The sequence below is a fragment of the Galeopterus variegatus genome, unplaced genomic scaffold (genome assembly GCF_000696425.1).
Source record: "Galeopterus variegatus unplaced genomic scaffold, G_variegatus-3.0.2 Scaffold151, whole genome shotgun sequence".
Taxonomy (NCBI): Eukaryota; Metazoa; Chordata; class Mammalia; order Dermoptera; family Cynocephalidae; genus Galeopterus; species Galeopterus variegatus.
The window spans coordinates 339,076-356,248 of NW_007726262.1; the positions used below are offsets into that span (position 1 = coordinate 339,076).

General features: G+C 46.9%; 1 protein-coding gene across 1 annotated transcript in view; it reads right to left on the reverse strand.

Annotated features, from left to right (window-relative positions):
- Positions 1–854: 854 nt before the first annotated feature.
- Positions 855–17,173, reverse strand: part of PNPLA1 (patatin-like phospholipase domain containing 1) — a 37,302-nt gene continuing 20,983 nt past the window's right edge. The window contains exons 3-9 of the mRNA XM_008592070.1: positions 15,861–15,926; positions 14,656–14,865; positions 13,591–13,651; positions 4,681–5,310; positions 2,412–2,417; positions 2,157–2,235; positions 855–984 (exon numbers count right to left, since the gene is read on the reverse strand). Of these exons, the coding sequence (XP_008590292.1) occupies positions 855–984; positions 2,157–2,235; positions 2,412–2,417; positions 4,681–5,310; positions 13,591–13,651; positions 14,656–14,865; positions 15,861–15,926 (1,182 nt within the window). The remainder of the gene's footprint in view (positions 985–2,156; positions 2,236–2,411; positions 2,418–4,680; positions 5,311–13,590; positions 13,652–14,655; positions 14,866–15,860; positions 15,927–17,173) is intronic.

A 17,173-nucleotide genomic window follows, 5' to 3' on the forward strand; every position in this document is an offset into this window, starting at 1 on the left:
AGAGAATACTTTGATAATCCAGTGAAAAAATTGTAGATAATACTCAGCTTGGTTTGTGTTTGAGGCTGGCATTTTGAATCTGTGAGTGTTTATGTATATACACATGTGCCTTTAATAAAAATGTTATGGTTTGGTAAAAAAATTAAAAATTGGTTTAAATGGTGTTAAAAGTTCAGCAAATTAGTAGGTTTTATTTTTGTCTTTGGTCTAAAGTTCAATTTGGGGTAAACTGTTGAAAGTTGGGGATTGAATTTAATTCATCTTTGATATCACCAGAGCCCAGGAGAGTGCTTGGCACTTAGTGGATGCTCAGCAAAAGCTGACTAATTAAATTGATGACGACATAGAAATCTGTAAGAAGTAGGCCTATGTTGATTAGAGCTCTTAGCTGTACATTGGCAGCGGTTTGGGGTTTTATATGTTGAGGGTCATGTAGGCTCCCGCGTGTCTGGTTTGGTTTCAAGTGAAGTCTATTCAGAAGCTGAAAAGTAGCTAGTTAACCTCTGGGAGCCATGTAAACATAATACCTACTGACTATTGAGTGCTATCACACATCCTGCACTCTATGAAGCAATTCACATGGTTGGTCACGTTAAACTCTTACAACCTTATGAGTTACTACAATTCCCATTTTATAGATCAGGAAATGGAGGCTCAGAGAGACCAAGTGTCCTAACCATGATCACTGGTGAGATTGTGGCAGAGTAGTAGAGATTTTATGTCGTGTGTGTCTGACTCCAAAGCCCAAGCTCCCAACCCCCTCCTTACTGATTCCCCCTCTTTCCTTGGAATATCCCCACAGACTGTTCCCAAAGCTGCTCCTCCCTGTAGGATTTAAGAAACATTAGTCATGCTCACTGCACTTTGCTGCTTGGTTTTTTGGATCGCAAATGTCTTGAGAAGGCTTTTCTGGTGCCACTTGTCTTTTGTTTGTTCTTCTTGAATACCTTATTCACAGAGTTCGAGTCTTCAGTAGGCCTCTCCCTGGGCAAAGAGATGAAGGAGGTGGTTTGTTAATGACCTGTTCTGTGTCCTCCAGTATCAGGGCCTGCTCCAGCTCTGCAGGTGCACACACCAGTGCTGTGGTTCTCAACCCTGGCTGAGCATCGGAGTTCCCCAGCCAACTTCTTTTTGTAATCAATCAATATCTATATAAGTAACATTATGCCAACCAGTCAACTGAAACTCAAGCTTTTGTAAATGCAAAAAAGTTTAAACCATGTAAACAAAATGCATAACCCATGCCTAAGCTCAAAACTATTAAATTTATACAAAAGCTTTCAAAAAGCTTTATAGTTAAAATTATACTTAATGTAGGAAGCAGGTGAATTATAACAAGTCTGATATGATATATGGTACAAACAGCAAAAGTAAAAATGCCTCAGGCTCTGCTTTCCCAATACCTGCCCCTGTGGCCTAGGAAAAGCCCAGCCACTGCCAGAGCTGCCCCAAGGCAGAGAGGAATGAGGGTGGAGGTTGGGGGTGCAAGGAGAAACACCCTTCACTGCCCTCTGATCTCTTGCTGGTGCCTTCCACTGGATGACCCAACCAGCATCCAGCCAGCAAGGGAGTCTTTGTAATGCAGTTCCCTGGGAAGTTTAAGAAAATATAGATCCCCAGGCCCTCTCATAATTACTGCAAAGATAATTTTGGAGGATATGTTACACAACCCAGACAATTGATTGCATTATAAAAAAGATGTTCTCAGGACAATCTATAACAAAGAAATATTAGGTCTTTATCATGCAAGTAGAAAATAACTTGGATATTTTGATAGAGTCCCTTAATTCATACCATGCAGGAGGCTAGGATGTAGGATGCCTGCTAGCCCTCTTGTACTGCAGCATCACCAGAGAGTAAAATACAAGGGCAGCGGGCTGGGCGGGAGGTGCACAGGTGCACTGCCAGCAAGCACAGGAGAGAACTGAAGAGAATGACATCGTCAACACAACAGGCTCATTCCCACACACACCCTCATTGAAGAAGGTGGGGGCGGGGAGGTGTCATGAGATGTAAAGGGGTGGATTGTAATCACACAGTCTAGAAAAGACTCCCAGTGTTCCTAGGGCAGCTAAAGAGATGGAAAACATCACTTAGCTGGGCTCCCTTCCCCTGAGCAAAGGAAAGAACACGTTCCCAGTGAAGGAGAAACTTACATTACGTGAGACTTGCTGATGGCTTCCTTCACATTAACTGGAGGAGCGGTGCTTTTCGGATTTGAAGAGGCAAAGGGAGCTACAGCCAAAAGTAGAAACAGAGGAGACGTGAGAGAGGTGGGGGAAGGGCGTATACCCAGTCATTTTGGAATAACGATGGTAAGCAAGTGAAGATGTTCAACAGCAGTAAAGAACTCTCTTGTCTCAAATTCTCATATTTAGGACCAGAATCATGTTGTTGGATTTGATTGAGACCCAGAGCTGCAGCATCTGCAGAAGGGCTGGTGCTGGCCCTTGACATATTAGAAACAATTCTCTCACAGAAAGCAGCATGTTAGGGGGAGTTTTCAGGAAAATCCCCTGGAGGGGTCTGAACTTGCCATCACAGGCGTCATGTAATGCTTTTTTCTTTTGCCTTGGAATAGAGAATATTAATAGTTTTAGGATCATTGTTCTTAAGTAAGCTATTTGCATGTTTTCAAAGACTATGAGGATACATAATATAAGAAGAAAATACATAATAATGTAATATATGTAAGTAAAAGTAATAGAAAATATACTTAGATTCCCCCACCTGAAGTTCTTTTGTTAGGGACCTGTTGGATATCCTAGATCTTCCAAATCTACTTGCAGTGAGGCTTGTCCCTTTGTTTATGGATTTTCCTGGGGCTTTTTGCAATTCTCCAGTCCCCCAATACCACCATGGCCATCACTAAATGACTGATACCTCTAAACCCTGGGGAAGCTCTGATCTGCCTTGTTGTCATAGATGGCTTAGGATGTCACTGTTGAGGCTCAGCTGTAGGCTATAACAGGGTTTCCTAACCTCAGTACTATTGACATTAAGGGTTAGATAATTCTTCGTTGTGGGGGCTGTCCTGTGCATTGTAGGATATTTAGCAGCATCCCTGGGCTTCACCCACTAGGTGACAACCAAAAATGTCTACAAACATTGCTAAATGTCTCTTGGGGGTAAAATCACTCCCAGTTGAAAACCACTGGGCTATATGTGCCCTCTGTCCACCCCCAATATGAGTGAGGAATGCCAACCCAGGGCCTGAGATTGCTCAGGCTCCTGAAGATGTCCACCTTCATGCACAGGTGTGAATAATATAAAACAAACACATTGCATTTAACAGGAAATAAGACAGCATGTATAACACTTTGACCAATTTTCTGACTCTTAATACCCTGATGTTTTTGTCTCATTGTGATTAAAAGAATCAAAGTAAGCCTACTCCAGAGAAAGAGGTCACCTCTGACTTGGGGCAGACCCCCAAAGAAGGAAATCTTGCTAATGTGTGTTTACCCTAACAATATGGAAGTTTGGCTGAATGGACCGTGAGGACTGTACAACCTGGGTTCAGCCCATCATTGGGGTCTCCCGCACAGTGGTGGCACACAGATCCTCTTCATCGTGTGTTTACCCTAACAATATGGAAGTTTGGCTGAATGGACCGTGAGGACTGTACAACCTGGCTTCAGCCCATCATTGGGGTCTCCCGCACAGTGGTGGCACACAGATCCTCTTCATTCTGAGTGTGCCATCCTGAGTGTCCTGCTCTGCACCTGAGCCTCTTGAATAAACGAAATCCTAATTGCTCTTTCTACTTCATCCCATCCGATCCCACCACCACTATTGCCAAAATTCTGCCCACTTTAGCCCACTTGTTACTCCCAAGAAGGCTTTCCTATTCCACCAGAGAGAAGTGACCTTATTCTCCATGAATACCCTCCCACACTCTGTTTTTGTTAGTTACGTAGTACTTAGTACTTGTATTTTTGAGGTCAGTATCCACGCCGTCTCCTCTGCTGGAGAGATTTACTGAGAGTAAGGATCAAGAATGCTTCCTCCTTGTGGCCCCTATAGTGGTGCTTCTCAAACTATCTGTAGTGAAGAACCAGCTTTAAAAAAAAATTATTTACAATCCGTAACGGACTAGCACTTTTGTGAAATGCATTTCAAACAAATTAGTGAAAAAACGGATGTCATGGCAGTATGTTATTGCTATAAGCGTTTCTAAACCTTACCCTCAGTCTCTGCACTCACCTCGTCGTGAACTAACAAACAGTTCGGGGGCTGGGTTGGTCTGCGGACCACTCTTAGTGGCACTGCCCCGCACGGTGGCTTTCACAGTAAAAATCTACTGCAACAGTGGTTCTCAAGTGTGAGGGGGGAAAGGAATCATCGGGAGGGCTTGTAAAAAAGACAGCTGGGCCCCAGCCCCAGAGTTCATGATTTAGTGGCCTGTGCTAAGGCCTGAGAAGTGCCATATCTAACAAGCTCCCAGGTGACACCGTTGCTGCTGCTGGGGGAGCACGAGAATCATTGCACCCAAGGAATGAACTGTCGATCACACTGCCCCCTATGGTGGCCTGTCCTCATAACAGGCAGAGCCGCTACGAAGGATGCTAACTTCACCAGCCCGACCCTCTACGGCAGTGGTTATCAGCCACGGTGGTGTTACACACTTGCAGGGGCTGCAGACGTGAGAAAGCCAGGAGAAGCCAGAAGGGTCCATACCTTGGGGCTGTTCTGGGTGCAGTTCCTCTGCAGGTGGCTGTGCTGGTGATGCCGAAGGAGAACCTTGGGGCGATATTTGAGGTGCCCCCACAGCTGAAGGTCCCAGGGATGGGCTGGGTGATGTGGATGCCTGGGAGGGTGGGGATCTGGGTGGTGATCCAGGTGGTTGTACCTGCTGCTGAGGCGACACAGGTGACAGCCCAGATGGTGTGGTGGGCAGTGGTGAGCTAGATGTTGAGCTGGGTGGTAAGTGCACAGCTGAGAGTGATGTAGGTGACACAGGTGGCAAGTCAGTCAGAGAACGTGGCGGTGATGAGGCCAGTGGCGATGCAGGTGACTGCTCTAGTGAACAGACAGGTGGAGAAACAGATGACTCCACAGGGCACTCACATGTGGAGTCAGGTGTCTGTACAGGAGGGGACACAGGTGGGCCATGGCCATCAAGTCCATCCCCTTCGGGAGCCCACTGTGTGCGAAGCTGTGTGGGTTCTTCCAGACAGGCCTGCTCCGATCGGGAGCTTGGTGGACTGCGTTCAGGGCACTCATTGCCGAGGGCGACTTCTATCTGGCAGTACACTTCCACCCGGGGGAAGATCACTCTCTTGGAGGGAGAATTAAGGTAAGCAGCATCTAGGAAGAACAGCAGCATGGGGTCAGAGGTGATGTTGCTAACCCCTGCACAAGCATAGTGTCCACAAAAAAATGGTTTCCCAAGTCATTTTCATAAATAAGATTGTGCTTTTTGATGGCCTTTCTTTACTTACTTGAATTTACAGGGAGCGAGAACAAACATGAGAGTTCCGGGCCTCTTGGAGCATACAGTCTGGTGCCGGAGAGGCAGGCACTGCCCACCCGAATGATCTAAGGTTTTAGCTGAGGTGTAGTGGATTGAATTATGTCCCCCCAAAACTCACTGAAACTTGAATTGTGTCCCCCAAGTTTTATGTATTAGAAACTTAGCCCCCACTGTGACTGTTAAGAGGGTGGGAAATCCTATTATGGTGATGAAAGGTGGAGCCTTGAAGAGGTGATTGGGTGGTAGGACCGTGCAGTAGTGAATGGATTAATAATGGTGGTCAGGGTGTGGTTCTGAGGGCTTTAAAAGAAGAGAGTATGTCTCTCTCTTGCTCTCTCTCTCTGCTCTCTCTGCTTCCAGCATCTTACAATGTGAGATCCCTGGGTCACTGTCACCACCACCAGATGGACTTCGGACTTCCCAGCCTCAGAAACTGTAAGCAGTAAATTTCATTTTCTTTCTAAATCACCCAGTTCCATGTACTTTGTTATAAGCAACATAAATGGACTAATACATGAGGCAAGTGCTAGGAGAGAGGCCCATGGTGCTAGGAGAGAGGAAAACATCCCTAAGGGAGTGACATTGAGCTGAGATCTGAAGGGTGAGTGGCCCAGGATGGTCAGGGTGGGGTGGGAGGAGTATTTCTGCAGAGGAAACAGCAAACACGAGGCTATAAGACTGAGGGCCTGCAAGGTCAGTGTGGCTGCAGGAGGGGTTGAAGGGTGGTGGGGGAGGGGGCTGAGGAGGCCACAGGGGCCAGACCACAAACCAGAGTTTTTTCTCTCTGCATCCAAGCCTGAGCTCTCAGAACTGAGCCCATAAAACAGACCCAGTCTTCTCAGTGTTTCTAATTGTGTGTGTGAAACAGAATGTAGTAAGGGTAAAAACTATTTCCACACTTTTGGAGGGGCTGGTTGGTTAGCTCACTTGGTTAGAGTGTGGTGCTGATAACACCAAGGTCAAGGGTTCTGATCCCTGTGCCTATCGGTAGCAGTGAGGATCCTTGGTTTTCGTGGAATCCATTTTCACGTCATGACTTGTAGGCAAGGGAGGTGATGACCTGACTATGGTTTTAACACAATCACTGCAGCCATAGAGACTCATTGAAAAGGCAACAGCGATCCAGGCGAACCTATCAAGGGGCTGCAGAGAGGTGTCTGGGGCTTGCACCTGGAAGGGTGTAGAAAGAATCATGTGGAAACACAAAGGGCCTAGACTAGCCAAAAAACTCTGAAAAAGAACAAAGCTGGAGGACTAACACTACCTGGTTTCAACATTTATTAGAAAGCTACAGTGATCGAGACAGTATGGTATTGGCATAAAGGTAGAGAAATCTATTAAGGCACAAAACAAGAATCTGGAAATAGACCTGTGACATACACGGACAGTTGATTTTAGTCAAATGTGCAAAGCCACCTCAATGGAGAGAGGATAGGATTTTCAAGAAATAATTCTGAGACAATTGGATGGCCACAAGTAAATAATAACAAAAAGCAAACCCCAAACCCCCTTCAATTTATACCTTGAGCCATATCCAAATATTAACTCAAAATAGATCATAGACAAATGAAAAACCAAAAAACTATAAAACTTCTAGAAGAAAACATAGGAGGAAAAATCTCTGTGACTTTGAGTAAGGTAAGGATTTCTTAGGTAAGACACCAAAAACATGATCCATACAGGAAAAAAATTAATAATATGATTACATCAAAATTAAAAGCTTCTCTTTGGAAGATACTGTTAAGGAATTTGAAAGACAGATTAAAAGAAAAGAAAAGACAGATCAGGCTGGGAGAAAATACTTGCAAATCATATTTCTGATAAAGGGCATTTATCTAAACTATATAAAAGTTCTTCAGTAAGAAAACAAACAATTCAGTTTTTAAAATAGGTAAAAGAGGGGCCGGCCCGGTGGCGCACTGGATAGTGCGCCGCTTGGGAAGCGCGGCGGCACATACACTTATCTACACAATATATGTTCATCATATACACTACATATATGAATGAAAGGACTGACAAGAAACTAATAACATTTAACGGCTGTTGGTAGACCTGTGCTGAGAAACAGAAGGAGGGTTCTAGGGAGACTTCACCGTGTGCCATTTTATGTTTGTGAATTCTGTAACATGAAAATATATTATTACCTAGTCAAAGAATTACATTTTTAAAATGTGCCTATCCTATAAAAACATTTCTTTTAAAACTTGGAAAAAATAAACCAGAAAAGTTCAGTGTTTTTAAAATGCATAAACATCTATACTCATTAAGAAGATTAAAGCAGGGGCCGGCCCGGTGGTGCACTGCTACAGTGCGCCGCTTGGGAGCGCGGCGGCACGCTCCCGCCGAGGGTTTGGATCCCACCTACAGACCGGTTCCCGCTCACTGGCTGAGCGAGGTGCGGGCGCAGCACCGAGGGTTGCGATCCCTTGCCGGTCCCGGTCCGGTACGGGGGTGACACTGAGGGTTGCGATCCGTTGCCGGACACGGAAAAAGACAAAAAAAATAATAATAATAAAATAGGTAAAAGAAACAACTGAAAGAGCCCCCAATGGCCAAAGCTGGAGCAGTTTGAGGGACAAAATAAATAAAGTTGTATCAAATAATAATCCAAAGTATAAAATATCCAAATGAACAAAAGAGCAAATAAAAGAGAAAAAAAGAAAAAAAAAAGAAAAAAAGAAAAACAACAACAAAAAAGGAAAAATAAAAATAAATAAAAAAAAAACTACCCATGAGTTCATACTGATAACAGCAAATGATTGAATAAGTAAATAAATCAGGGAGAAGAGAGAGCGCTCCCATGCAGAAAAATTCCAAATAGTGTAGGTAGATACTTGGCCCTTAAGGAAGTGGGGCCCAGCTCCCCACCCCTTGAGTGTGGCTGCACGTAGTGACTTCCTTCCAAAGAGCACAGTGCGGAAAGGGGGAGAAAGGGTAAGTTTACAGTGGAGAAACCTGGCAAACTCTACCTCAGCCAAGTGATGTCAACACCAGCAGGCACAATTCATGTCAATGGCATGTACCCTTGATATGACGTGGTGAGAGTGGCCTCTGCGGTCTTCCTCCCAAACCCATAACCCCAGACGAACCCCAATTGAGGGACATTCTACAAAATACCTGACCAGTACTCAAATCTGTCAAGGTCATCAAAAACAAGAAAAGTCTGAGAAACTGTCACAGACAAGAGGAGCCTAAGGAGGCATGACGACTAAATGTAATGTGGTGTCCCAGATGGGATCAGAACAGAAAAAGGACATTTCGTGAAAACTAAGGAAATCTGAATAAACTTGGGCCTTTGGTAATAATAATGTATCGATATCAGTTCATTCATTGTAACAAATGTACCATATTATATATGTACCATACTTTAACATCTAACAAATGTGAGACGTTAATGACAGGGAAAACTGGGCATGTTGTACATGGAAACTCCCTGTACTATTTTCACAATTTTTCTGTAAATCCAAAACTATTCTAAAAAACAAAGCTTATTAAAGGTCTAAGGGGTAAATGGGCAAATGAGTCGAACAGACACTTCACCAAAGAAGATATATGGATGGCAGATAAGCAGATGAAAAGATGTTCAACATCATTAGTCATTAGGGAAATGCAAATTATAGCCACAATAAGATATTCCAGCACACCTATTAGAATGGCTTAAATTAAAAAGACCGACCATAGCAAGTGTTGGTGAGAATTGGGAGAAACTGGAACTCTCATACACTTCTGGTACGAACGTAAAATGATACAACCACTTTGAAAAACAATTTGCCAGTTTCTTTAAAAAGTCCAACATACATTCTGGTTATAGATCCGAAAGAATTGAAAACAGGATTATGAAAGAGATATTTACACCCCCATGTTCATTGCCACATTATTAACAATAGCCAAAAGGTCGAAGCGACCCAAGTGTCCTTCAACAGTTAAATGGCTGAAGAAAATGTGGTATATACATAGATTGGAACATTATTCAGCCTTAAAAAGGAAGGAAATCCTGTCACATGCTACAACATGGCTGAACCTTGAAGATATTGTGCTGAGTGAAATAAGCCAGTCGCAAAAGGACAAATACTGTTCGATTCCACTTATATGAGGTATCTCAAGTGGTCAAACTCAGAGAAACAGAAAGTAGAATGGGGGTTGCCAGGGGCTGGAGGAGGAGGAGAGGGGGAGTTCATGATCAATGTGCGTAGAGTTTCAATTTTCGAGATGAAAAAATTCTAGAGATCTGTTGCACAAGAATGTGAATATAGTTAACGCTACTGAACTATACACTGAAAAATGGTTAAGAAGGTAAATTTTTTGTTACATGTTTTTTACCACAATTAAAATATTTATGTATGTGTGTATGTTAAACACACACATACCGTACCATCCAGTCATTCCACTCCTAGGCATTTGCTCAGGAGAAATGAAAGCCTCTGTCTGTACGAAGACTTATGCATCAGTGGCCATTATTGCTTTATTCCTAACACCCAAATATGGCAACAACCACATGCCCATCAACAGGTGAGTAGATAAATGATTTGTGGTAGATTCATACAATGGAATGGAATGTAAAAAGGAATGAACTGTTTATATAGGCAATAACATGGATGAATCTCAGAATAATCATGCAGAGTTGAAAGAATCCAGATAAAAAGGAGTTCATAGCATAAGCTTCTATTGATCGAAAACTCTAGAAAATGCAAATTAATCTATAATGACAGAAAGCAGATCAGGGGCTGCTTGGGAATGGGGACAGGGTGAGGGAAGGTGGGAGGGATTACAAAAGGGCAGGAGGATACTTTGTTTGTTTGTTTCTCTTTTTTGAATTTGATTTTTGTGTCCCTTTACCAATTCCTCCCTTTCCTCCCTCCGTCTCCCCCGCCACCCACATCAACATCATATCTGTAGGGCAGGAGGAAACTTTGGGGATGATGGATTATTCACTGTCTTGCTTGTGGTGATGGCTTCACAGGTGTGTGTGTGTGTGTGTGTGTGTGTGTGTGTGTGAGAGAGAGAGAGAGAGAGAGAGAGTAAAGGTTTTAACAACAAATTCAATTTATTTAAAAGATGTAGGGCTATTCAGATATTCTATTCCTTCTTGTGTAGTGATAAATTGTATGTTTCTAGGAATTTGTTCATTTAATTTGTCATATTTTGGCATATAGTAATTTAAAATGTATCATTTTTATTTCAAGAATAACATATATACATTACATGTATATATGAAAATGAACATGTTCTAATTTACAGCTTGATGAGTTTTCACTAACTAAACACACCTAGGAAACCAATCAAATTGTGAGAAGAAGGAGAGGAAGGAAAGAAGGAGGAAGGGAGGGAAGGAAGGTCTGGCCAGGCATGCCTGGATGCTGGATGGATATTTGAGACATGGCATCCTCTGAGCTCCACCTTCCCTCACTGCCCACGCTCACACGGCTGTGTGGGGAATGGGGATTGTCAGGCACACCGGCAAGCAGTGCCCTTCCCTCTGGCAGAGGCTGCTGCCAGGGGAAGCCAAGGGCAGGGAGAGTGGCTTGCTTGGCAGCAGGAATGATTAGGTGGATGTGAGCCCTCGGGAGGCAGGAGAAAGGATGTGAGGATGGGAGTTGAGGAGTTGAGGGTGGCACCTTTGGGGTGTCACTTCCTGCCAGAGATGACCCCCACTCAGAAAGCAATCAGGTGGAGGCTGGGGTGGAAGGGCTCCCATTTTCTTCTCCCAGATGACAGGTGGGATTAAGATAGTGGCTCTGGGCACCAACCACAATTTCTCAGGATGTGTCAGTAGTTCCTGTTCACATCTGGCGCAGGGAGAGTGTATAAAAAAAAACAAATCTGAGAGGATTTGGATGGTGGAGGTGAAACCTGCACTGAGAGGGTCAGGCATACACTGGCAAATTGGAAGAGGAAGTAAAAGCTGGCAGCCAGCACGAGACATTTTCTTCCTTCTGAATTGTTTCTGTCCCTACTTGGAATGATTCCAGAGCCATTGGGAAAACCTGCCATCCTCCATATTCTGCCTCAATTTCCTGAAATGCCACCACTAGTTTTCATCCTTTGGCTTAAAACTGCCAATCACACCTGTGAAAATGTCCACACCAGCTAAGGGTAGAAGGTGAGGGAAGGGTGACAGGGCCCAGGATTCCTCCCAGAAGGTGGAAGAAGGGATACTGAGACAGAGGGGGGCCTGATGTCCCCCTCTGATGTCCACTTTGGAACTCTCTCCAGGACTTGCGCGGAGAGGAGGAGAGAAGACAAAATTCTAGGGGAGAAACAGGTGGGACAGGTGTGGAGGTAGCCAGGTAGCCAGGCTGTAACCAGAGGTATGGAGGGGTCTCCTGGGGCTGGGAACTGGAGTCTGCTCCAAGATCCCAGTCCCGAATCAGGACTTGGATCAAGATCAGGGGATCTTCCAATTCCCAAGTCACCAACACACACCACCACTGAGGAAAGAGTGGAGGGGCTGCCCAGCTGGTGGCTGAAAGGACCTCAGGCCCTAGCCAGCCCCTCCTGTTCTCAAGGCTCTGCAGGTGAGGCCCGTCACCACCCACTACCAATACCCCTCAGGTCATCTGCCTTTTGGACACCTGGGGCTCAGTTTTCACAGCTGTCACCTGTGTAAATGTGGAGCATGGGGGAATTTTTAGAGGACAGTCAGGGTTAGGAGGAGTCTGTCCTGCAGATAGATGAGAGGAGGGGCCTGTCTCCAAGGTCAGAGGGGGTGGTGGGCTGGATTGGCCATGGCTAGGACACTCTGATATTCTCAATACAGCTACCATTTATCTGAGCATTGTGCTAAGGGCTTTGCATGGCTTTGCTCTTTTAATCCTTAGAATTAAACTTTGAGTTAAGCTCCATGGTTAGCTCCCTTACAGATGAGGAAATTGAGGCCCCAGGCAATTAATTGCTGGCTCAAGACCATGTAGTCTGTAGGTGTCAGGAATCAAGATCTAAACCCTTTTTTAATAGATTAGAAAACCACGACTCAGGGGAAATGATTTTCCCAAGGTCACACAGCTTGTGGGGGCGCGGGGGTGCAGGGCTACTTGTCTCCAGAGCCCACGTTCTCTCTGTCCTGCTCTCCTGACCCCCTCCCCCAGGGCCCAGAAAAAAGTAAAAAGACAGAGACAGGACAAGGGGAGCTTGGGAAGGCCGGAAGCAATTTAGAAGAAGGAGGAGAAGGAGAAGATTGAACATATCTTACGAAGAAAATCTCATTCAACCCCTTAATCTCACCCCCAAATATTTTTTAAAGCTACATACACAAAAAGTTCCGCACAGCATTACTTATAGTAGTGAGCACTGGGGCATTTAAAAGGATGATCAAGCAAAGTTCTCTGTGCACCTGGGATGGGATATTATACAGCTGCCAAAAAAAGACAGTCACAAAGACCATGTGGCAACCTGGAAGAAAGCTTCTGATATATTGTTAGGTGAACACCCTTTGATCTAATAATCCCCTTTTCCAAAAACATGTTCTAAAGAATTAATTCTAAATATGGGGAAGCTTTTTTTCATTTCTTTTTACAAAGATGTTTGCCAAGGCCTTTATGGAGTTAGAGCACATCATACAGGCCACTGGAAGCTTCCTTTGCCTGATACTACACAGAAGACACTCAGGGGCAGGGACTGCCTTTCCAAACAAGCATAGGGCAGGAGCTCTTCTCTCTGATTTGTTGATTGATATGTCACTCAAAGTCTTACACAAACATAAACTAGTCACATTTAGTTCTACATTAATAATTCTATGGAAAGAATTATTCTTTCCATAAGGAAAGAGAATAAAATAGAAGAGAATGAAATGGCATGAAAATGGAATTCTCCAGGGAGATTTGAACTATGCATTTCCTAAATATAAGTTTTTAAATTCATAAATATATGTGTACAAATGCCCTAGACACTGACCCATTAGCTAACCCCAAGCTCCTTTTCCACAGACATCCTAATTTCTGGTCACAGTGACCTGTCGTGGACACTGCAGGTTGCTGGGTCCCCACCCCCATTTCCTGGGTGAAGGGCATCTCCAGGTCACCAATTTGGGGGGAATGCCCCTCTACCCAGCCCTTCTACTTCCCGTCCTTGCCCCACCCTCCAAGCCCCCGCTTCCCTGGGCCCCACAGGGTACTTACTGAGCCGCCTCAAGTACAGAACTGTGTCGTCGTACCCTCGGTAGTAGTAATCGTGCAGGGCCTGGGGGACACCAGGAAAATCATGAAGGCTGAGGCGAGGGGGAGGCCTACAGTCGCCTCACCCAGGGCAGCTACCTTCATTGTTCCTGAACTTTGTTTGGGGGGCTTTTCAAAACATACCCATCCAGTGTCCCATCCCTCACTGTCTGCTGAGAAGAATTGGGAGCAGTTTCTGATCATGTGTCGCAGGGGTGCTGCGTTAATGTGTTACACCATTCACAGCTGATCACAGCCTCCCCCGGGTGGGAGAGGGTGACACGTTTATGGAGGAGACCAGAGAAGGCACATGTGGGCCATATGAAGAGCAGAGTTTGGAGTCTGGGTTCAAATCCCAGGGCTACTCCTGATCAGCTGTAACCTCTGACAGCTTCGATTTCTTCATCTGTAAACTGGGGATAGCAGCAGTGTCTATGGGAAAGGATGCCGGAGGGTGACAGGAGACATTGCCCGTGAGGCCTTTTCTGTGAAGGGCCAGGCAGCAAATATTTTGGGCTTTGATGGCCACATACAGTCTCTGCTGTATGTTCTTCTTCCTTTCTTTTTGCAACCCTTTAAAAATGGAAAACCAGGGCCAGCCCCTGACTCACTTGGGAGAGCGTGGTGCTGATGACACCAAGTCAAGGGTTAAGATCCCCTTACCGGTCATCTTTTAAATAAATAAATAAATAAATATGGAAAAGCCATTCTTGGTTCACAAGCTACCCCCAAACAGGCCACAGGTGGCTTGGGCCCGTGGTCACCATCTGCTGACCTTGCTTTGGTGCACTGCGTGTCAGTGGGAGAGTTCAGTCAACATTCCTACCAGCGGTCTGACATCGCCTCAGTTTACAGGGGACAACACTGAGGCTGGGAGAGCTTAGGGGACTCATTCATGGTCACATCGCTAGTCAGCAGCGAGGTCTAGGAAGACTAGTTGAGCGGAGGAGACACAGATGGAACTAGAGTGGGCCCCACTGGCTCCCGATTCTGCCTCTATTCCCTGTGTCCCCTCCCCTTGCCTCTCACCATCAGGTCTGGGGGGAACAGTGCGTGGGTCATCCTGGCGATGTTCTCCAGGGAGAACTGGAAGGAGCAGTTGAATATGCGGAAGTCGTGGAAGATGGCGGGGCAGTCCCGGGGACAGATGTCCTGCTGCCCGCTGAAGGTGGAGATGGTGATGGAGTCCGTCCAGAAGGAGCAGGGCTGCATGCCCGTGAAGGCCCCATCGATGTACCTCTGCAGGGGGCGGAGTGAGCGGTGCTCATCTGGGGTCAGGGTCCCACACCCACTCAGGGAGCATATCAGGGAAATGGGTCCATGGGACAGCAGGGCCAGAGACCCTTGGGGACAAGCCTTGAGACCAAGGTTCTGGTGGTGAGCAGTGTGCCCAGGGGCACTTGGTGAGCCCATGGTGGCCTCTGGACCCCCAGCACAGAGCTCTGTCCCTGCACTATCCCCCTCAGCCATCTTATGATGCTGAGACTGGGGCTCTCAGGCCTCTGGACGGGGTACCCATACTCTGGACAAAGCAAGAGACCATGCTCCCTGCCACAGCCTCACCTCGTGCCACCCTCGAGCCCCTTCCCTTCTCGGGCTTCTGTTGCCTTGCCTGTGAACGACGGCTCTCACTCTTGGGGGTGCCTGCGAGTTACCAGGCTCACAGGCAACGCGAGCTCCATCTGTTACTTGAGTCCTAATCTCTGGACCTTATTTTCTCTGTATATAAAATGAGGAGTGGGCGTGGGTCGGACCATCACTACTCAGAATGTGGCCCATGGACCAGCAGCACCAGCATCACCAGAAGCTGGTGAGAGGTGCAGAATCTCAGGCCTTGCCCCAGACCTACAGGATCAGAATTTGCATTATTTTATGAGATCCCCGAGTGGTTCATGGGCACTTGAAAGTTTGTGAGGCACTGGCCTAGGTGGCCTTGAAGATGCCCATCATTCAAGGTTCCAGGTCCCAACAAGCTGTGGAGCCTTCATTTGCTGGGCTCAGTAATGGGTTGGTAGGTCCAGCAAGAAACACAACCCAGCTGGGGAAGCTCATTTTAAAGCCCCAGAAATCCACCTACCCTGGGAATTCGGAGTAGAAAAGCATGAGAGACTTTCCAGCTCTAGGTCCTCCCACTGCATTCTGAGATCACCCTCTGCTCTCCCAGGTGTGGGTCATAGGGACCCCAAGGTGCCCCTGGATCCAGGCTCGCCCCCTCACCAGGTGGGAGCACTCACCTCGCCGCGGTAAGTCGGGGGGATGAGGCCACAGTACACAGGCACGAAGCAGCTGCAGTACAGGGCCTGGGGAGGGAACAGAGCTGAGATGCCACAGGCCTGGGGGCTGTGTGTGGAGGGGTCTCTTGGAGGCCCCGGGCACCCACCACCAGCCTGGACTTCCTTAAGCCCAAGGTGAAGGCACTGCCTGGGGAAGCAGAGCCTCAAGCTCAATTCCTGGCCTGGCCCTAGAATCAAGGACCCCCAAGTTGGGTCCTTGGTAACCTACTCGGTCAGTCTGGGCCTAACGTCCCAGCTTTAAAGGGGGAGGGTGGCCTCAACATCTCCAGGGTCCCTTCTGACACCAAATTTCCATGAATCTAATGGGATTCCACAACCACTAATGTGTCTCTCCTGGGCCAGGCCCTAGAATCAAAGGAAGGTGAGATGCCCACCCTTGGGGATGCTCGAAGATGGGGAGTAAGCAAGTAGGTGACAGTACAGTGAGGTGACAGGTGCTTTGATGGAGGTGAGCATGGGCAATGTGGCCCCAAAGTAGGGGTGCAAATCAGGGCAGGGCAGAAAGTGATGATGGCAAGTTCCCTGGCAGGAGTGACTGGAGTTAGGTCCAGCCTGTGAAGCGGGTGGGAAGGGAAGGATCCCAGGTAGAGGCACAGCAGCTGAAAAGGCCCAGAGGCCTGGTTTTTGGGCAGCTTGGGATAGGTGGCGTTGTAGGTGTGGGAGGCGGCGGGAGGTGGGGAGAGGAAAAGGCAGCAGTAGGAGATGAAGTCAGAATGGGGGGTGGGTGTGAGGGGGCAGCTCTTGAAGAGGTGGGTGCTAACAAACCTGGGGGACACAGGGTGGGTGGGGGATGTGTCCGTGCCTGCCACCGATTCACTCCCCACCCCGTAAGAAGTGCCATCGTGCTCAATGTTCACAGCAGTACTGTGAGGCCGGTATTTCTATCTTCACTTTACTGATCAGGAAACTGAGGCTCAGAGAGGTAGTATAACTTGCCCAGGGTCAACCAGTTAGTAAGTGGACCAAGTGGGATTTTTTTTTTTTTTCGTGACCGGCAACAGATCGCAACCCTCAGTGTCGCGCCCGTACCGGACCGGGACCGGCTACGGGATTGCAACCCTCGGTGTTGCCCCCGCTCCTCGCTCAGCCAGTGAGCGGGAACCGGTCTGTATGTGGGATCCGAACCCTCGGCGGGAGCGCTGCCATGCTTCCCAAGCGGCGCACTGTAGCAGTGCGCCACCGGGCCGGCCCCCAAGTGGGATTTTAACCTAGGGCGTGTGACCCAGAACCCAGGTTCCTTCTACTACACTAAG